At 38.2% G+C, this 22,371-nt stretch overlaps 1 protein-coding gene and 1 long non-coding RNA gene across 4 annotated transcripts in view; one reads left to right on the forward strand and one right to left on the reverse strand.

Annotated features, from left to right (window-relative positions):
• LOC133844647 (uncharacterized) overlaps positions 1-19,245 on the reverse strand; it is a 28,918-nt gene extending 9,673 nt beyond the window's left edge. Inside the window, exon 1 of the long non-coding RNA XR_009894625.1 lies at positions 19,105-19,245. This is a non-coding gene — a long non-coding RNA (uncharacterized LOC133844647). The remainder of the gene's footprint in view (positions 1-19,104) is intronic.
• Positions 1-22,371, forward strand: part of LOC133844628 (chaoptin) — a 47,518-nt gene that overhangs the window by 20,110 nt on the left and 5,037 nt on the right. For all 3 annotated transcript variants that reach the window (XM_062278718.1, XM_062278711.1, XM_062278724.1), the window contains exons 2-4: positions 5,098-5,432; positions 17,136-17,280; positions 20,902-21,012. In XM_062278718.1, the coding sequence (XP_062134702.1) occupies positions 5,099-5,432; positions 17,136-17,280; positions 20,902-21,012 (590 nt within the window). In that variant the 5' untranslated portion in view covers position 5,098. The remainder of the gene's footprint in view (positions 1-5,097; positions 5,433-17,135; positions 17,281-20,901; positions 21,013-22,371) is intronic.

The following is a 22,371-nucleotide window of genomic DNA, read 5'->3' on the forward strand; positions in this document are numbered from 1 at the left end:
CCACTGGCTCCCGCCATGGAACCGGCAGCTTATGGGCTAAATTTAAAACCTCTTTGCTACTTATACACTCAGATACATTTTTATACAAGCAACTTACATATGTTATTATCACACAAACTCGCAAATTTTCGCCGGAGCTCTGGAAAGCGGCAACTGCTCCCAAATGTACGTTACGTTTTTCACAATTTTTCTGCCGTGCACAGGGTTTCTGCTTAGGCTGCGTTGGGTCGCAGCCCCTCAATGGACATTCAGTCTCAAAATATTTATGTTGGTGGCGAAATGACGGGCAGGCAGGTAGGCATGACTTGGATACTGGACTTGGTGATGGTTGCGTTGCGACTTCAACTGTTTGTTTTGTAACTCGTTGACACTGCGTCACTGACATAAAAAATTAAAAATATAAAGCTGCAGACCCACCATATAATTTAAACAGCATGAGAGAACGAGTGAGCGAGAAAATAGCTGGTATTATACGCGCAATAAAAACTTCCAGTTGGTCTTCTTATCTTATGTTGACCTTTTCGCAGCACTCTCAACTCTCAATAAACGGAAAGCATCAGCAAAAAAAAAGTGCTTTGTGCAATAGTGGCATGTAATATACCACCATGCTAGTTTTAAATGCACTGGAATATAAAATAATAGATATAATATACTAGCCAGCTTGGTACACAGCTTTGACTGTGATTTATACTTATGTACATATGTGAACTATATACACATATTTATTTTTCGCAATTTAGTTTTAACTGCATGTGGGTTATTTGATCAAACAATTTCCAAATGGCTAAAACTACAATTAAATACGATTTAATATCAAAAACTTGTTACATTTTCGATTAGCGTTTATTGTTAACATTTTACTCACTGCTGCACTCCCCTCTGGTTGAATGAAACACGTGTAAGACAAATATTATATTTTCTCTCCGTAACTAAATCGAAACATATTTCATATATATACGAGTATTACCAAATAAACTTTTTCGGCAATCACAATAAAAGTAAAAGTATAGTATTAGTAACAAGGTCTCCATAAACTTCACTAATATTGGTATTTCAATATATATTTTTACTAAATTAATTAACAACTCACAAACGATTTCGGAAAAAGAAATTTAAATAAAAATATATATATATACAAGGTGCGTTCCAAAGTAAACAGGACTTTTGAATCTAGCGCCCTCTGGTGGCGCCATATTTATGTCAACTGGTGCGTTAGAATCTGCTATCCTTTATCGACTTCCAGTAAAAATTTCATGATATTTCATCTATTGGAAGTGAAGTTATTGCGTTTTAAGTGTCAGTATGTTTTTGTCATCGGTGCGAAAATGAGCTTCGAACAAAAAGCCAACATTAAATTTTGTTTTAAAACTTTTACCGAAACGTTTTAATGGATGAAAAAGTTTATGGCGATGGTTGCCTATCCGTAGCAGAGTGCACGAGTGGTTTCAACGTTTTCAAAGTGATCGTGAGGACATAAATGACGATGAACATGTGGGCCAACCAAAATCCGTGATCACAGAAAATTCCATCGAAACTCTGCGTGAATTCATAAAAATCAGCGGAAATCATCATTGAAATTAATGGAAATAGAATTGAACATCTTCAAAACATCGATTTATCGCATTTTGACCGAACATTTGGGTGTGTGCACGGTTTGTTCCGCACAAATTGACTGTCGTCCAAAAATTGCTCAGAATTAAACATTCGAAGGACCGACTATTTGACCAAAAATCACATTTTAACCATCAACCACTCCCCGTATTCACCTGATATTGCACCGTGCGACTTCTACCTTTTCGGAAAAATGCATTTGCCGATGAAAGGAAAGCGTTATGCAGACGTCGAGGCCATTCAAAGGCTTGCACCGGCATACTGGAGGCCATACCGGGCAACGAGCTAAAACACTCGTTCGACTTGCTTTTGGACCGTGCAAAAGCAGTATTAAAGCAGAGGGAGACTATTTTGAATAATATAAATTGATTTTGCCGAAAAACTATTTGTTCTGTCTTTTGTTAAAAGTCCTGCTTACTTTGGAACGCACCTTGTATATATGTTACGTATATTGAAATATTGCCACCCTTGGCTGTGTGATTCCGCAATCCTAAAATCAATACAGCCGAGACGATTAGAACTGTCCGTCTGTCTGTGTGTCCATCCGTATGAATCTTAGAGACTATCATATTTAGAGACATAATTTTTTCGTCAGCACTTGTGATTTTTGGTAAATACAATAATTACTACTGAAAATTGGTTGCGATCAGATAAAGATTTTAGAACTTATTTAAGAAATACTTTTTTGGTATATTCTTGATATATTTGAAACATATGTTTTTATTGAAAATTAATAGCTTGCGTCGAACTCAGTCGACTGTACCTTTCTTATTCATCTTCGATCCCATAAAGTTTATACATTCTTGACAAGCGTCAACAACCCAGACAATTTTGCAATGTCTGTCTGACCGTATGAATCACATAAAGAGATGGAGATGTAATTTTTCTTCAGCATTTGTTATTGTCGCTCGCAGATCAATTTTATTTTAGATATTTGATTGAAATTTTGGTATTTTTATTGTTATATGGTATATTTTAAATGTACCAAAATACCATCGGTTTATTTTAGTATTTTTTGGTATAATAATTTTATATACTGTAAGAATAATCTCGCATATTTTGCTTCTATTGAAAATATGTAGTCACAGTCAAGCACACGCGGCTAGAGTTTTCTTACTTGTTTTTAGTATGTATACGTTTGCTTCTGAAGAAACCTACTAAATTCTTAAAGCAAAAATCTTGAAAAAGAGAGCAAGGGAGGGAGCGATCGAGAATTTACTTTAATTTATAGTAAATGAAAGAATTTTCTAGTATTTGCCTTTTGGCCAGTGCACAGTGGTTGCGCCCGTAGGCCATAAATCGAAAAATCGACTTAAAAATAATTAGTCAAAATGTAAAGAATTTGACTCAAAATTGTCCACATTTTGTCATTGCAAGCTAGTTTTTTCCGGAAATCTAACGGGACATTCTAAAAATAGAATGCAAAGTGTGAACACGTCTTCAATTTTGGTGCTGCAGCTGCCTTTAGTGAGCTTTTCGTCAAAACAAAAGTGAAGTTCAAAGTGGTCGGACGTTCGCAAAAATTTACCAAATTGAATTATTTAAAAAGGGTATTAAAGTTGAAGATATTTACTTTAACAATTTCTTTTACTGAAATTAATTTGAATTATTTATTATTTGTTATTGTTAAATTTTAATTAATACTAATTTTCAGTGAATTGTGATCGTCATTTTCTCTGTTTAAGTAGATTTTTAGATATGTTGCCCCCTGATTCCCCCTTTATGAGTGATATCAGTGCATTTGCCAATGTTTTCAGGTAATAAAAATGTTAAGTTCAGCTGCAGATTTTGGCAGATGTGTATATACTCATTAATAAACTCAAGCTATCTTACTGTTTTCAAGGTCAAATTTGCGACGCAATCTGCTGCTCCTTCTTTGCCTTTGTGATGTTTTTTTATGTTTGTGGACAATTTTACATATTCTTTTTTTCGATTATTTTTATATTATCATTTTTATTGGCGCTTCTTATAACTACGAGCTTTTACGCATGTACATCTTTGATCTTTGGTGCACAGAAGAGGGCACGAATGCAGAAAAACTCGAAGAGAAATTAGTTTGGTAGAAGCAAGCAGAAAGATAATTAAAATACTCTTATACATATCTTGGATGCTAATAATCAAATTTTAGCATTGTAACTCCACCGGAAGTATTTTGGCGCACTATCGGCATATAAGGTTGTATGGGAGCTATAGGATATAGTATTCCGATCTAGACAATTTTTTACCATATATACAAAATATTTTTTAGATTTTTGGGGAAAATTTCATAGCGATATCTCTACGGGAAATATTATATTTATGGCCGCGGCTCCATACAAGCCCAACCACTGTGCAGTGCTGTGATAAAAATAAGTAAATAAAAAATGTTCAGTATATATTAATTAATTTTGCTTTTATTGAAAACAGGGAGAAAATATCTCACAGTCGAGTACACTCGACTGTAGCTTTCTTACTTGCTTCTATTTAAACTACAATTGTAATATATATTTTTTACGTTGCTTGGTAATAGATAATTCTTATTTATATATAAAAACATATATTTTATTATCCAAATTCTAAGTGCAGTTGAACAAACTGTGTACAAGGTTCGTGCAAAGGTTAGGTGGAGGTTTTTTGGTTTTAGTTTTGTGCGCCTTCGTAATGTTCGTAGTGGCACCCAAACAAATGAAGTCTTGAAGCTCAACAATCGTGCTAATGGGCCGTAGTCGTCGTCATCGTCGTCCTTGTCTGTTATGCCAAAGTTTTTATTTGTTATTTTATACTTGGCGTGTCAAATAAATATCACACATCTACGTACATGAAGCATGTTTCATATGCGTGCTTTCTTCTCTCTGCCAGAGACCCGCCCCTCTGTATAAGTCTTTACTAGTGTACCTGTGCGGATATCCCTACGGGCTGTGGTTGCGCACTTATTAAAGTGTGTGAGTATGGGTATGAGAATGAGAATGGTGTTATTTTGTAGTATGCGTGTGTGCATGTTGTGTGTGACAATGGCTCATTTGCATGAAATGTTTCATTCACCGAACTTCATCGTTCGGAGGAGTACAAGAAGTAAATACGAAATAAGTGAAGATTTATCGAAAATTCTTTGCTAACAAATGATAAATAAATATTCATAAATAATGAAATAAAAATACAATTTTGGAATAATATTCTTTTGAATGAAAATTTTATCTTAAGATGTTTCTATGTAATTATTTATTTGACGGATGAACAGTTAAATATTTATAAATTTATTATTACTTTTGAAAATATGCAATATTCCACGGCATATTTTGAATTGAAGGTGATTGAAGTCCACATGCGGGATTATATTCGCTGCAAAGTGCGATAAATTCTAAGTACAGTTAAAATAGTAAAGCTCTGAGCCAAAGTTGTCTGACACAGAGTATACAGTACACAGAGTTATAAAGTAAGAAGTACTTTTCGTATATGTTATAGGCACTGACATTCCATCATAAAATTATTTAATTTCTTCTTTTACAGCATGCAACTTTTCCTGGCTCTTATCCCATTCCTAATCAGTACTGCACACTGTTGGCAGTTTGATGGCGGAGGCAATAATAGTACTGATGCTGGATTCAAAAGTGCTCCTGCGACTGAAGATAGAAGACATCTTCGAATTGCACGGAATATAGCACAAGCATCGTCCCGCGGTCCGCCCCCAATGAGAGAATCAACATTGCTGCTCAACAGTCAGCAACAGGACCTGCTTTACACCTGTCCTCTAAACTCGATGTGTCAGTGTGCTGGCCTACCTAACGATACATCGACACTGATTGAGATAAATTGCAATGAGGTGACACTCTACAAATTTCCAGGTAAGCAATCTGCTTAAGGAGTATAGTTAAAGATATTTTGTGGTAATTACTACACCCTATGTGAATATATCATTCCACGGTCAATCAGTGCATCCAGGCCTTCTCTAATTATGTAGAGAATATCTTGGAGTGTTTTGTGTTATCAATTTCCACAGCCAAAGTCACAATGGCAATTACAAAGACGGTATCAGTTCTGGATATTAGTGTGCCAGTTATAATTTTTGAATAAAGATGTTGCTCGTTTGCCCCTTTTTTTCTTGTTCTTTTCTCTTGTTGCCTGGAGCCAAATGTAATTTTTAATGAAGCTTCAAACTCGGCTTTGTCAAGGCTCCAACTACAGGCATACAGACATTCTGTATACTTCGTTTCCCACAACAAAATTAAATCTTACATTTAAGTTTTCCAATTAGTTTTAAAAATAAAGTTTATTTGGTTGCTCTTCCTTTTCTTTCTTCGCCCTGTCACGTTTCCAATTCGCCTTTTTCTCCTCCTCAATTTTGGTTGGCCCAAAGTTCCTAACAAGTACTGTAAATATTCTACCCCACTTTTGTAGTTTTTATGTCCGCTATTTTATTTAATTTTTTTTTTTTTGAGACTGCGCGTGTCCGTCCAACGAAGACTTCATAGTATTGTGGATGTATATACATATATCACATTGCGATTTTCAAAATATATTTAAACAAATGTCTCTGTTTAATGAAAGGTATATCTTCCATTTCGGTTAAAAGCATTGAGAAATATAAATTCTAAACCTTCGGTAATTTTATAATTGGAAAATAACTAAAACAGAAGACCAGCATACAGCTAAAACAATCGTTTTTATTAACATTCTAAATAATTACGCGCTATTCTCGTAAAACAGACAACATTCAAACATTATAAGTGGTTTAATGTGTTTCAACTTACGCATAAACAGGTATTGATGTAAGTCTGACATTGATAATAGGATAGCAGAGAATAAGAGAACGATCAGAAAAGTTAACAACTTATCAAGAAAAAGAGAAGAAAACTGTCAGGAGAAACGAATGTGTAATAAAAGAAAACCATATTTGTATAATCTGGTATGTATTGATTTGAATAATAATATTTAAATATTTAAACCAAAAATGAAAGTTATTTATAATGTTTCTGGTAATTTTCCTGCTTGGCATGTGATGTACATAGAAATGCGATTTCCAAGGGTTTAAGTAAGAGTAGCTTTGTAAAAATAAAGCAGACTTTTGGTTTTCCCGCACAGCGTTCCCTGGTAATGTGATATTTTGAAGTTATGTTATGAAAATTTATATAGTTATGGATCTCAAACTTGCTTACCGCTTGTCTTTCTATATGAAAATATTGCACAATGAGAGCGAATAGTACCCTACTCATTGTGGAGTATTATTTCTCTGATATTGGGTGTTGCTTTGAATCTAAAGTTGAGATGATAATATTATGTGAGCAGGGAATTAATACTATTATGTGATCATTATCTTCGTATAGGTAATTAATTATCAATATTTGAAAAATCTTGTGAGGAATATTATACGTATCATTAAAACGTTTTATAGCATTGTTACAAGATTTGATGATGATTCAGAATATGAATATACTATAAGTGGATTATATTATTATTTGTATTTCTATGAACATAAATTGTATACATAAATATTGCCAAAATGTACACAATGCTTATAAAATATTCATTAAATTCACAAAGTGTTCTTACTTTACAATTTTTTATTAAAAGAGATTAATGCAGTTCTTGCACTTGTTATTAAAGGTAATCTTAAAATAAACCAAAAAGTTATTTTATACAACACAATCATAGTAGTTTGCGGGTCTTGATTAATTTGTTCGTTAATCTAATATATGTATGTATATTGTGCTCTATGGTATTTAGTATAAGATCGAAATATCGTATTTACCTAATACTACTTCTTTTTTGGATTTTTTCGTTATATTTTTTAGTTTATATAGCACAATTTCCCTTTGGCTAAAAGTTGTAGTGGGTATTTCATTGTTATTCCTTACTGTTTGTGTTTATTTATTTACCTTCGGTGAGTTAACTGCTGGCAAATGACACAAACAAGAAGCCAATATACCGAATACATACAGAAGGGCCCAAGAAAAAAGATGGATATAGTGACGCTGGCACGAAAAGAAAATAAATAAATATGGTTGGCATTGTCAGCGAATTGACTTGGGGCCACTATATATAACCTTAAGTGCGATAGATTTTCCACTGTCACCAACTGTCCACTGAATATTTTCCAGTTGTAGCTTCCTCATGTGTGTTGTCACCCCTCTCATAGCAGAAACAGCAATATATACTATACAGCTACAGTTCAGATATGCATACATTCGCTCCACATAAATACACATAAATGATTAGTTTTGGGCAAGTTGACTCAATGTGCTCGCCACATTTGCTACCCGTTGCGCGTGTCAACTAGGCGTATGATTAATAATGTATTAATATGCGATATGTAATTAACATGTAAGCTGTTTGTGTGCTTTAATATCTTAAAATGTTCAAGTTGGGTTTCACAAATTTCTAGTTCTATTAGTGGCACATAAGGCACGCTTCCAAATATATTAGGATAAGTTTAAACTTTATTTATTACTTAAAACTTTAGGAGTCCTGGTAAACTTATATTTTAATTGCAAACTTAGAAATTTAATGGCACTAAATTATTTTTTTTTTAAGATAATAAATTATCGTGGAGGAAGTTTCGAGCTTGAGTACGGAACTATATATATTTATTCTAATTAATACCAATTATGGTAATTCATTATTTTTACTGCAGTCAATTATACGGAATGCTGCTTTAAAATATTCCAGCGAAATCAATGACAATAATCTGCACTCACATTTCACTTTGACTTTTCCCTGACACACGTTGCATGGCTATAAGAGACAAGTATATTGTATACGAACTGTCACTCCATCTGTTTGCCTATATTTATATACAGTATCTGTGTCCGTATTTTGAAAAAACGCCAGTAAACCAGTACTAAAAAAACATCAAAAATAGAACAAGAAAAAAATACAAGTTCACTACAAACAGAACCAGCAAAAAAGATAAATGACAATTCACATAAAAAAAATTTTCAATTAAAAGCGAAAAGTGCATTTTCATGTTGCACGTCAGTTTTCAGCTGACCACGGTTGTGTGGCTGCACTCATTCCTCATCGAGGTTCAACACTAAAAAAAAGTTGTTTTTCTTTCTTTTTTTGTTGTCTATTCGGGGAAGAGCGAGTAATATTCGGCGAACCTAGACGGACTTCGTAGGCGTGGTTAGAAAGGCGCCTTATTGCTTGAGGTAAGGTCGAGCCATAATTTAAGCTGACAAGCATGACATGAAAATTCCCCTCGGAGAGCCTCTGCGGATAGTCGTAATCAGGCTAAAAACGAATGGTCACCATGTGTGCAAATGCCCCAAGTACACAGAGCACCAGCTTGCTTCACTATTTGGTTAACTGTTGATCCATTAAGAGGAACGGGCTCATTGTAACGACTTTGTCGCTATTGTTAATTAACACATGCTCAACGAATCGCAAATTAATTGCGACACTCGTATCCCCACGAGTCTATATAATTCCCTTCAGTTGTAAAACCCAAAAACATGTTTGCTATTGGACGGCTTTTATCTCTCGTAAGGCTATATAAATTATAAGACTATGTATAAATTAGGCCAGTAAAACAGCTTTGCTCGCGAATGTATTTTGGTATATGTAGTTATTAAATGTATATACATGTGCATATGTTCAATCCATTCTTAAAATGTTTATTCAAAGGTTTTTTTTGTTGTATGCAAAATTCGGTTTCCACTGCATTTATTGACGATTATTAGAACAGCAGTTGGTGTCATAATCGGGAGACTTGGAAAGAGCTGCTAGACAGATGAAATCAGCATTTTAAGAGTCTCAGCGATGCTTCACACTCCATTGCTAGTCTTGAGCAGACTTGCATTGAGGTATCTTTCTGAAGATGAGAAAGCTCGCCATGAAGACCTTATTATTATGGGACTTCAGAAGAAACTTGTACTCCTTCTAGACATAAACGTTATCTGCATTTTTAGCAATTTGAAACAGGTAAGTAAGCTTACCAGGATTTGCGTCGCCCGGAGAGTAGTTTTTCTGAAATTTCACAAATTGCTCTATGTACTACACCGAGCTGGTTGTAGTCGGCGGACCTAGAGTATTTGTAACGATACTGGAGAACTTGATCCAGTACGTAATTAGCTGTTTTTTGGATGAGCAGACCATATCCACAGTGTTAATCTCTACAGATCTCCCGACAGAGTCGGTTTGCAATAGCAGAATAGCGTACATCATTTCCAACCCTCCAGCACCATTATTATTAGCTAGCCAGTGTTAAGATTAGAAGTAGAAAGCTTATAACAATATAGATGTATAATTGTTATGATTCCCCAGAAATAACAAAAAAACAAATTACGCTACAAAATCATGGATCCAATAGAATGCCATTAATCAGCTAATTGGCATATCTGAGATAATCATATTTGTGAGGAATAGACCAAACAATGTGCTACAAAAATTTTAAATGAATGCTAACCAATGATGTGGCTGGCAAAAATCCTCTGCTGAACCCTCCCCGAGGGTGCTGGCTGGGTAGGATCTGTATTACCTCAGTGTCAACGGGTAGCAGATCTCTACTATACGTCGATATTTCAGGAACTGCAGATCTAGCTGAGGACTCTGTTCCTTATCTTTCGGGCATCTGCCTGAAGATAAGTAGCAGAATCCATGGTACGAGGTGTCTGGCGGTAAGACTGAAAACGCTATGGGGGGCTCCCAAGAACAAAATTAGCCAACTATGGTCTCGGAATGGACTCATTAAACGATTCAACCCGGGCTGGGATGTCAGCCCAAACGTCGGTGGAAGGCGTGACTGCTACCACCGGCGGGCACGGGGGAGAGATCCTCTGCGTGTCGCCAGCGGTCACACCTCTGAGGCGGCGGGAGCAGGCCGTACCAGTTGTAACAACACTGCCACAAAAAATTCGAGGTTGGTGCGCGCGGGTGCTGTGGTCTTAACCGACACGGACCAAAAGAGCGCTGCGCCAACTTCTACGGTGGAGGGGGAACGTCTTCCTCTTCAGTCACCCCTGCCTATCGCCAGCACCTCCAAGGTTGCGCAGCGGGGCACGGGGGCTGAAGGAGAAGGCCAAAATAGGGCGGCGACCCGTATTCACGCAAGGCTTAGTGGCGTAGCTAACCTGTCCGTCAAGGACCAGGAGAGGCTTGCCTGGGCCAACACGTGGATGCGGGAAAACCAACTTAGCCCCTCCCAAAAGACACTAAAGTGCAGACCGGTTCTACCGGCCCTGCCAACAACAAGGTGGAGTCCATGGCAAGCAAGCGCCAACGGTCCGCTGAGAGTCCCAAGCAAGGGGCTCCAGTGAGCAAGAAGCTGCGAGCACCTGGCTCCACCAACACGGACTCGAACAAAACGAAACAGAGAGCAACGGTTGCTGAAACTGCCAGGCGGCATCTCGCCGTTGCTCTCATAGACAGAGGGACCCTAACGGGAAAATGTCTGCAGAGCGGTGGCGGTTGACCCATAGCAAGCTGGTCGACGCACTGTTTGTCAGGATGGAGAATGTCCCAGACAGTCCAATGCCTACGTTCGAAGGCACTGGCTGGCTGAATGGTGTCAAGATCCTGACATGCAAGGACGACCCAACATTGCAGTGGCTGCAAGCGACCGTACCCAAACTGGACGGGCTGTGGGAGGGGGCCAAGCTGGACGTGGTGGACAGGAATAATATTCCGTCCATGCCGAAGGCGAAAGTCCTTTTCCCAATAGTTGTTCAGGGAGAGCGGGCGCTTCAGCTGCTTAAAAAGCAGAACCCGGCCATACCGACGAGTGATTGGTCCGTGCTGAAGGTTGATGAACCTTTACCCAGTGGTGGGCAGCACGTGATCATTCAGATCAACAAGGAGGCCGAGGATCTGCTATACAAGCGCAATGGGAAGATGGCGTGGGGCTTAGGGAGCGTGTACCTTCGCCTCAAAAACGTCATCCCAACGACCAGGACACACACACGCTGAGGTTAGGGGAGGTTGAGGCAGATCTCGGTCTCGAGAGCGTGACCGACGCCACCCAGAACCTCAGCCTGACTGACAAGACGGAGGAGGTGGGGGAGGAACTGTCCATGCAGACGGGCCCCCCCGCGAGTTTGCTAACCTCTAATGAGTGTGCTGCAACTCAACCTCCATAAATCCAAAACGGCTTCGGCGGAGCTACTCCTTGCCCTGGAGGAAGTGTCCGCCTACGCGGCTTTGGTCCAAGAACCGTGGATAGCGTCGGGCAACACGGTGGCTGGACTGAAGTCGCCTAACTATGATTTATACGTCCCGACATTGGTAAGCAGATCGAGAACTGCCATCCTTGTAAAGAAGGGGCTAAAAGCTCATCTACTACCTAATTACAGCAATGACGATCTAACCGTGGTGGTGCTGGAGAGCCGTGAAGGATGTTTGCTGCTGGCATCCTGTTATATGGCCCACGACAAGCCGGCTCCACCTGACGAGCTGCGGAGGCTGGTGGACATGGTCTGCTCCTCCAAGAAGCATATTATTATCGGAACGGACGCCAACGCCCACCATAGCGTCTGGGGAAGTCCCGACATCAATGACAGGGGTGAGTCAGTTCTTGATTTTATCCTTAACCATAAGCTTAGACTAGCCAACAGGGGTGAGGTATCTACCTATGTAGGTCCCACCTCCAGTAATGTGCTGGACCTAACGATTTCAACTGAGTGTACCAATGTTGAAGAGTGGAGGGTCCTGGATAGACCCTCCTTCTCGGACCATAAGTACATTCAATTTACCATTCCTTTTAACAGGGTACCTGCGGCTCAGCCGTTCAGAAATCCCCGTAACACGAACTGGGCGAAATTCTCTAGCCTTGTTTCCAAGTCTCTTGGTTCGCCGGGTAACATCAACTCGGTACAGGACCTAGAAACTACTGTCAATGTCCTTTCAGCAGGACTACTTTCAGCGTTTCGCCAATCTTGTAGACTCTCAAGACCGACGAGAAGATCGAAGCCACCCTGGTGGAACCCAGATCTCTCATCGCTACGTGGGGAGCTTACTAGCATGTTTCAACTTGCTAAGAAGGCGGACAACGAATATGTCTGGGACGAGTATAGGTCTCTCCTGAAGTCGTACAAGAAGATGATCCGATCATCCAAAAGGTCTTCATGGAGAACCTTTGCTCGGACCTGGATAACATCAAAGACACCTCCAGACTGAGGAAGCTGCTGTCCAAGCAGGCTTCCAGTCCCAGTCTGCTCAAGTCGGGCGATGGAGCGTGGACGGAGAGCAGTGCTGAAACTCTGGAAGCACTGCTCTCAACTCATTTCCCGGGATGTATTGGAATAGGGAACAGTGACTGGCAGCTCTTTCCTAGTCTCCCAGCTATGAGACCACCTGCCGGTCTAATTACAGACAACAAAATAATTTGGGCTATCGACTCCTTTGCGAAGGTCAGGTCGCCCGGTCTCGATGGACTTTCGCCAGCAATGCTGCAAGCCAGCAAGCCCACGATTGTTCCGTGGCTATCGGGTATCTATTCGGCGTGCCTCGCATGGGGTCATATCCCCACTCTTTGGAGGACCTCGAAAGTCATTTTCCTGCCCAAGGCGGGCAAATGCAGTCATGTGGTCCCAAATGACTTTCGGCCTATCAGCCTAACCTCTTTCTTGCTAAAAACATTGAAAAGCTACTTGATTTGCACATCAGAAGCAACTCAATGCATCTGTTGTCCCCAAATCAGCATGCGTATACAAAGGGCAAGTCCATTGAGACTGCTCTCCATGCTCTAGTAGCCTCCATCGAAAAAGCAGACCACTATAAAGAATATGCCTTGGGTGCATTTCTTGACATTTCAGGCGCCTTCAATAACGTCACCACTGATGCTATTATGAAGGGCCTTACCTCAATTAACACGGCACCAGCGATCCACAGATGGGTCAACCGCCTTCTTTGTGACAGGCGGGTGGTGGCTACGTGGGGCGATGCGGCCATTACAAAGGTAGTGCGAGGTGGCACTCCCAGGGTGGGGTTCTCTCGCCTCTCCTTTGGAATTTGGTCGTAAATAGCCTACTTCTTAAATTTACTAGACGGGCCCCAAGTTAATTGCCTATGCTGACGACATAAGCATTTTGATAACTGGGAAATGCCCAACCACCCTTAGTTCCGTAATGGAACTTACTTTGCGGGAAGTTAAAGCATGGGCCGAATCAGCCGGGCTCAGCATTAACGCGGATAAAACGGACCTTATCCTCTTCACGAAGAGGTATAAGGTACCTGCGTGGTCCCCCCCAAAAATAGGCTGCACTATGCTAAAGCCGAGCCTAGCAGTAAAATACCTAGGTGTGGTCCTCGACAGCAAACTGACATGGAAGCTCAATGTGTTAGAAAGGGTGAAGAAGGCCACCGGAGCCTTGTACATGGCGAAAAAGATGCTTAGTTGCACTTGGGGCCTCTCCTAATCTAATGCGGTGGATATACATCTCAGTTGTTCGCCCTATCCTCACCTACGGTGTTCTAGTGTGGTGGCAGGCCACTGAAAAAAGGACGTACCTATCCATCATGGAAAGGACACAGCGTCAAGCGCTACTGTGTATCACAGGCGCTCTCAGGTCGACGCCAACTAAAGCCCTCGAGGTAATAGCTGGTGTCGAACCATTAAACCTATACGCGCAATCCATAGCCGCAAAATCGTCCCTACGGATTGCCGCAACTGGCAATTTGGGTCTGCTAGGCTATGGTCACAGCGCCATTGGTAGGGAGACTAGTAGAGACTTGGACTATACTATCCCCTTACCAGTACTGACCATATTAACACTATATTCTTGGAACCGGAGTGCTGGCGGGAAGGGTTATGCATTCCCGAAGCCCTCAACCTCTTCACCGACGGTTCGAAGATGGATGATGGTGTCGGAGCGGCCGTATACTGCGGACCCGGTCTCCAAACATTCCTATAAACTCCCAGACCATTGCAGCATCTTCCAGGCGGAAGTTTTGCCATTGGAAAGGCTGCCGAATTGGCTCGGGGTTTACAGCGTGATCACACCTCTATTAACATCTTTGTTGACAGCCAGGCTGCAATAAGATCAATGCACTCTGATGTGGTCAAGTCCAAAGTTGTCCTGGACAGCAGAAGAGCAATAGAGTCGCTGAACGCATCTGCGGTCGTGCGTATCTATTGGATCCCAAGCCACCAGGGCATCGATGGCAACGAGATCGCAGACACTCTCGCCAAAGAGGGAGTAGGGCTCGATGTCGGTAACATGTGCAATGTTCCGATACCCCTGCGAACTCTAGGCAATGAAATTGAGGTGCGCTCTAGACTTCAGTGGGACGCGAGCTGGCGTAATGCCAACTCGTGCAAAACTGCAAGGCTGATGTGTGCCTCTACTAACAAAAACTTAACCAAATTCGTCATGCAGCTTTCAAGGAAAGACTGCAGGCTAATGCTAGGCATTTTAACTGGCCACTGTCTGTCAGCTGTCCATGCTGTAAAGCTGGGCATCACGAACAGTGATCAGTGCAGGAAATGCAACGAACCTGGGTTAAGGAAACACTTGAGCATCTTCTCTGTAGATGCCCAGCGTTATCCCGACTCCGGTTGAAATACCTTAATTCGCCGTGCCACAACGATCTTCGGACGTCTCACGGCTATCTCCTAGGATGCTGCTGGCTTTTGCCAAAAATGCATCCATACTGCGCGATTTCTGAGACGTAGATAAGCTACCGGTACAGCTACGGACCTCCACTGGTCTATGCTTTGCCCCGTACAGGGCAGCCGGTCCTACCTAACCTAACCTAACCAATGATGTGAAATTAACTTTACCCCTCAAAATCTGATTTAGTTACCTGTCAAAGTAGAGCAAGTAAGAAAGTTACAGTCGAGTGTGCTCGACTGTGAGATACCCGTTACCCATTTTAAATAAAAACAAAATATTGCGGAATTTTTTCAAAATATACCAAAAATACAAAAAGTAAGTAAGAAAGCTACAGTCGAGTGTGTTCGACTGTGAGATACCCGCTACCCATTTTGAATAAAAGCAAAATATTGCGGTAATAATCTCAAAATACACCTGGCCCTCGCATAACTCGGACTCTTTTAGCACGATCTTGGACTTACACGGCTACAAATTTGCTCCTATCCCCCTTTTAACACGCTTAAAACCTCGATCTTACACGATTTTTTGGTAAGGAGCCACCAAAATGAGAAAAAATGTTGAAGCATACTGGCTTAAGCTATAAATGCCACCAAATGAATTTCAAACTTGATATGAATAGAAACATATAATCTCCTTACTTTACGAGGGCCAAGTATATTAAAAAACAAGTAAGAAAGCTACAGTCGAGTGTACTCGACTGTGAGATACCCGCTACCCATTTTGAATAAAATAAATATATTTTGCGGTATTTTCTCAGAATATACCCAATATACTGCAAAAATACTAAAAATATACCGAATGGTATATTTGGTATATCGACATAGTACCGTATTCAAAATATGCCATAGACGGCACAATATATCAGATTGTCAGCCAACGCAACTAAGACCCCTAGTAGGTAGGCGTTTTTGCCCATACAAAAGAATTTCTTTAATAACTTCGACAATTTTTATCTGATCGCAACCAAACTTTCAGAAATCATAAATACTATAGTTATTATTGTATATACCATAATCTATCTATCTAGCTTTAAAATTACGCTTGTTATTCGATTTTTTTGATTTGCGGGGGCGGAAGTGGGCGTGGCAAAGATTTGAAACAAACTTGATCTGCGTGCAAGCATAACAAATACTGTGGAAAAAAATTATAGCTCTTAAAGTCTCCGAGATCTAGGACGGACAGACGGACATGGCTAGATCGTCTAGGCTGTTGACGCTGATCAAGAATATATATACTTTATAGGGTCGGAGATGCCTCCTTCTACCTATTACATACATTTCCTGCACAAAGTTATAATTCCCATCTACGCTATGGGTAGCGGGTCTTAATTTTAAAACTGAGGGTGGGCAAAAAAAAAAATGTTCATGGGTAAACATGGGCAAACGATTTCAAACAACGGGCACCAACTTTTTTTGATTACCCCAATTAATTTACTGGACCCAGATTCTCTGAGCTATTCAGTGTAACCATTTTATACAAGATCTAGCAAATTAAATTGATTCTTCGGTGCTATTAAGTCAAAGCAAACAGAAATTTTAGTTCTTTTTTATTTCACGCAACACTATTAAGCTGACAAACCGCATTTCGAATACTTACAATTTAAACTGATAACCATTCAAAAAATCATCCAATTTCGTTATAATGAAAGTGCTGTTTTTCTCAGAGAAAAACAAAACAAATGCATCACTTGCCAATTTTATCCTCTTCATATAGCTTATTGTTCGTAATAATGGCATCCTACGACCCATTTTCTTTAACGTGCATGCTATCAGAAATCTAAAAGAAAAGCCATCATCGTTAGCCATACTTACTAGCATCAGAGGCAACAGTGGATGCTCTCATTCCCCTAGTAATGGGAAAATGCTTCAATACTGTTTGAAATCAATTTGAATGATGAACTGGAAGGGCAAATGTGGCGACACTTAGCTCTGCGGTGTAGACTCTGCACCAAATATGCTAATACACGACTCTCTTTAATTCTCTCTCTCTTTTCTTATACAGAGTTTATACACAGCAGCGTACGCTATATCGAAATGTCAAATACGCATCTACAGAGCGTTGATGACGAAACATTTCAAGGATTACGATTGAAGACACTAAAGCTAATCGACAATGAGCTGCAAGATATATCCGAACGCAGTTTCAGGTGAGTAAATAGTTATATCATATAGTGACCCAAAATTGGAATGTTATTTACGATTAGGGCCATCACAAAAACTCTCCATGAAACTGCAGATTTTGCAAGTCTATGAGGTCTAACCATAGGCAAGTTTTTATCGTTTGCTCTCGCAGCGGGTGCCTTTGTGTTTGTGGTGTTTTCAAGTGCTTTGTACGCGCATATTCGAATACACTTGTATATAGTATGTACATACATATTACAACATAAAACTGCAAGTTGTAAAAAAAGGAGTAAAATTAAGTTTAACAAGCAACTGGCAAAGGATCGCTGCGCACTATGTAAAGGGTCGTACAGTTGGAAGTGTTTCATGCGGCACTCACTCTGAAAATGCAGGCAGGAAATGCAAACTCACATACATTCGTAAATACAATCCAGCACAACATACACATCGAGGTAAAGGGAAAAGTTTCAAGCGCTATTCTTTATACCCTGTGAACATTGAAAATGTGTAAAAAGGGGTTTATAGTTTGGGGAGCCTGTCCATTTCTACGTATTTTTCTGTATGGGGTATCTGAAATCTCTATTTTAGTATGACAATTACCATTTATATTCTATACTCCTTTTATAGACATAACGGCTTGGTTGCAAAGTGGAGTATGCGGAGTATGAGCATTTTACACTCTCTTTGGGTTTATCAACTATAAAATATAATAGATTCACAGTCTCATAGGGTGTGAGCAGATTATTTTAATATTAGCAGTAATCGCAACTAAGCAACCATGGCAGGCTATTTATAATTTGCTAGAAAATATAGTCAATAATTTAAAAGACTTTATATTAACGATTTTAAATCCTAATCCTAATCTATTCGACCCTGGGTTTATATCATATGTATATTTAAAAATAACATTAGAATAATTAATGAAATGTAATAATGAAGTAAATCGACAGTTTTAAATACATTTATTTAAAATTAGTGAAATCGTCATAAGTCACATATGCAGTAGAATATTAAACGCCAGTTTACTCATGACTGTATATGAGCTCTCCGCTATTCCCAATTAATTCTTCCATCTCTTTTGCCAAATGTTGATTCTCTGACCCTTAAGGTATACTCTGTATGTTCGTTGGGATACCTATAAGCGATACAGATTCCATATTTTGGACATTTATTATATTGTTGCACGCAGATTCAGAAATTATTTTATATTTCAAAAACCTGCTATATCTATCAGGTCTTAAAAGCTTTAGCCGAACTATTTTGCATTTATTGAAGCGGGTATCTCACTGTCGAGCTTACTACTACTGAACTTGTTTTAAATTGCAAAAATTTGTTAACAAGCACAAAGAACCGACGAATCACGCCGTATTTTATGTTCTGCCTATACAGAGTCAACCACCTACCGCGAAACCAGAAACCGGATCCCAGTCATTTATGTTTTCGTTTGCACATTTCCCAGTTTTTAAGACCCCCACAGAAAAGTAAACAGATAGTCTGTATGAGAAAGTGTAAAGATAGGAACTGGATTGTTCAGCGGGGATGTAAGTATTCGCATCATACAAACTTTCTCATTAAATGAACGTATTCTAACTTAAATCAAACTTATTATTGTGCAAAATCTTCCCAAATATTACAAAGAACACGAGATAAATGATTCAGTGATTTGAATATGGTCAACGACTTATCAATTTACAAAAATAACAAATAGGAAGAGTAATTATGCATATGACAACGACAAGAAAGTAATCTGAACAAAACAGGAATTTAAATCAGACTTGAACGAAAACTTTTTGCTTGTTTATTTGTCACCTGATCTTAAAGCTATTGCTAGATTCATTACAAATATTTACCTTGACAGAGTTTTAGATGTATCGGTAGTGCGCTTTTACCCTTCATGTTTTTTTGCTTTCGGGCTTTGATTATTATTTTTGCGATATTGATTATGGCGTCATTAAATATAGTATCTGCGCCACAATTTGTTTTCCATTGAATAAACTTCTTTTGATACATGAAAATATTATTATTTCGACAATTGGTAATAAATTTGTGACTTACTTTACTTTGTTTTTATATGTTAGTATTTTGTGTTTTACAGCTGAAAATCCTTTTTTTGTAAATGTAGTTATCTCTTATATATCTTTTATTTTCATTATATAACTACACAGCTTTACGAAACAATTACAAAACTGCAGTCGTTGACTCAACCCGCTACACACTTTTAATAAAAACAAAATATCATAATGGCTATATATAATATATAATAAATAAATATATAAATAAATATAAAAGTATTTCTTAAATAACTTCTGCAATTTTTATTTATAGTTTTTATAGTTATAGACTCCAGCTTTAAATTTAATTTGTTATTTGAATTTTATCGATTAGCGGGAAGTGGGCGTGGCTAGTTGAAATAATCTTGACGCAGATCAAATTTGTTTCAAAATTTTGAAAAATAAATCGTCAAAAATAGAATTACTAGTGTAATTTTAAAGTTAATGTCGATAGTGGTATATACAATAATAACTAAAATTTTGCTGCGATCAAATACAAATTGTCGAATTTATTAAATAATTATTTTTATGGGCAAAAACGCATAATCACTAGGTTGAAGTTGATTTGGCTGACAATCTGGTATATTTTGCACTCTAGAGTAAACATTGAGTGAAGTAACATATCAATATACCAAAAAATTGATAATTTTTTAAAAGGATTTTTGTGGTATATTATTTTTGGTTTATTTTGAGAAATATACCGCAATATTTTACTTTTAAAATGGGTAACGGGTATCTCACAGTCGAGCACACTCGACTGTAGTTTTCTTACTTGTTTTTTTGTAAGAATTGCAAGAAATTTGAAATGATTGCCATCGTTATCTCACTTTATTCGATCAATATATAGTACCAAAATATTACCCAAGATACGCTTTTTCGGGACCATTGTCACATCCTTGATGATACGGTTTCATCAGCCGCTTATGAAATGATTCGGCGGAAGATTATATTATTCAGAAATTTTCAATAATCGCTTAAGAAAGATTGATGTATAGCAGCAATTAATAAACCAACCGACAACTAAATGCGTTGATATACATACCTCAACGAATAAAGTTGGCAAGATGAGTTACAAAATTTAGATTGCGATATATGGTTGAATTTCTGACGCACGAGTAATAAATGTAGCAACCATGAAGAAGAAAAACAGTGCAGTTAAATAGAGGAGTCTTGAGCTTGTTTGCACAACCTCGTGGTTTTCATAATTGAGGTCGTTTTTCCCTTCTCCATCGTCTAAAATAAATGTAGTTTGTGTGCTTGTGGGTTTTAGGTCGTAAATGTATGTAAATACGTATTAATGGAATTCAAAAATAATAGCAAGGGACGCATATTCGGTGTGGTGTGCACGGACCGTCGTCAGGTCTGTGGTGCGTTAATTAAGTTTAAATATTTGTTTAATCTGTTGTGGGCAGGATATGTCAAAAGGCATGCAATAACCAGATTGTCGGGACTGTTGAGGGCAATTTAAGCACACTACAGAACTTTTAAGGTTTAACCTAACTTTATCAATTAAAATTGTTACTTTTATTTATATTCAACATCAAATTACATACTATATGCACATATGTATCTAAATCATACATTTTTCAATTATAGCACGATGACTTATTCGCTTATGACGCTGGACATATCGGGCAATAAGATGCAAAAGTTACCATTGCAAGCTTTACAAAAGCTGCATTCACTCACTCGACTAGTTGCCCAACGGTAAGCCATTCTTGCTAGCTTCTAAAAACCAATTAGTGAAAGTAATTACTTATTTTAATATGTAAAATATAAATAAGTTATTACTATGAAATTATATATAACTTTATCCCAAAAAACTATTTGTAAAATAATTAAAACAAGTAAGAAAGCTACAGTCGAGTGTACTTGTATTGTGCAATACCCGTTACCTAATTTTAATAAATGCAAAACGCTGCAGTATTATTCTAAAACAAGTAAGAAAGCTACAGTCGAGTGTACTCGACTGTGAGATACCCGCTACCCATTTTGAATAAAAGAAATATATTTTGCGGTATTTTCTCAAAATATACCAAATATACTGCAAAAATACTACAAATATACTGAATGGTATATTTGGTATATCGACATAGTACCGTATTCAAAAAATACCATAGACGGCACAATATACCAGATTGTCAGCCAAAGCAACTAAGACCCCTAGTAAGTAGGCGTTTTTGCCCATACAAAAGTATTTCTTTAATAACTTCGACAATTTTTATCTGATCGCAACCAAACTTACAGAAATCATAAATACTATAGGTTTTATTGTATATACCAAAATTCGGAACTCTAGCTTTAAAATTACGCTTGTTATTCGATTTTTTTGATTTGCAGGGGCGGAAGTGGGCGTGGCAAAAATTTAAAACAAACTTGATCTGCGTGCAAACATAACAAATGCTGTCGAAAAAAAATTATAGCTCTATCTCTTATAGTCTCTGAGATCCAGTGTTTCATACGGACAGACGGACAGACACACAGACGGACAGACGGACATGGCTATATCGTCTCGGCTGTTGACGCTGATAAAGAATATATATACTTTATAGGGTCGGAGATGCCTCCTTCTACCTGTTACATACATTTCCTGCCGGCACAAAGTTATAATACCCTTCTACCCTATGGGTAGCGGGTATAAATATATTGAATTAATATACCAACAAATGTTAAAATACTAAAATTTATTTATTTGCTAAAATTTACAATTCGTTGTGTTTGAACAAAAATCTTCTTATTACGACTTAAAGCTAACATGTGTGTGTGGCACATGTATATATACACATGTTATATATATATATATATAGCTATATATATATATATATACACTTGTTAGCTTTAAGTCGTAAGAAAAGTTTTATATATGTATACTATACTATTACATTTTAAATATATAAACAATTTCTATATTTGGTATATTATTGATATTTAAAATATATATTAGATGAGCAACTAAGTTCTTGCTGTCCGTATGAACACCTAGATCTCAGAGACTATAAGAGATAGAGATATATTTTTTTTCGACAGCATTTGTTTTGCATGCCGATCAAGTTTGTTTCAAATTTT

Source organism: Drosophila sulfurigaster, chromosome 2L (genome assembly GCF_023558435.1).
Source record: "Drosophila sulfurigaster albostrigata strain 15112-1811.04 chromosome 2L, ASM2355843v2, whole genome shotgun sequence".
Lineage (NCBI taxonomy): Eukaryota > Metazoa > Arthropoda > Insecta > Diptera > Drosophilidae > Drosophila > Drosophila sulfurigaster.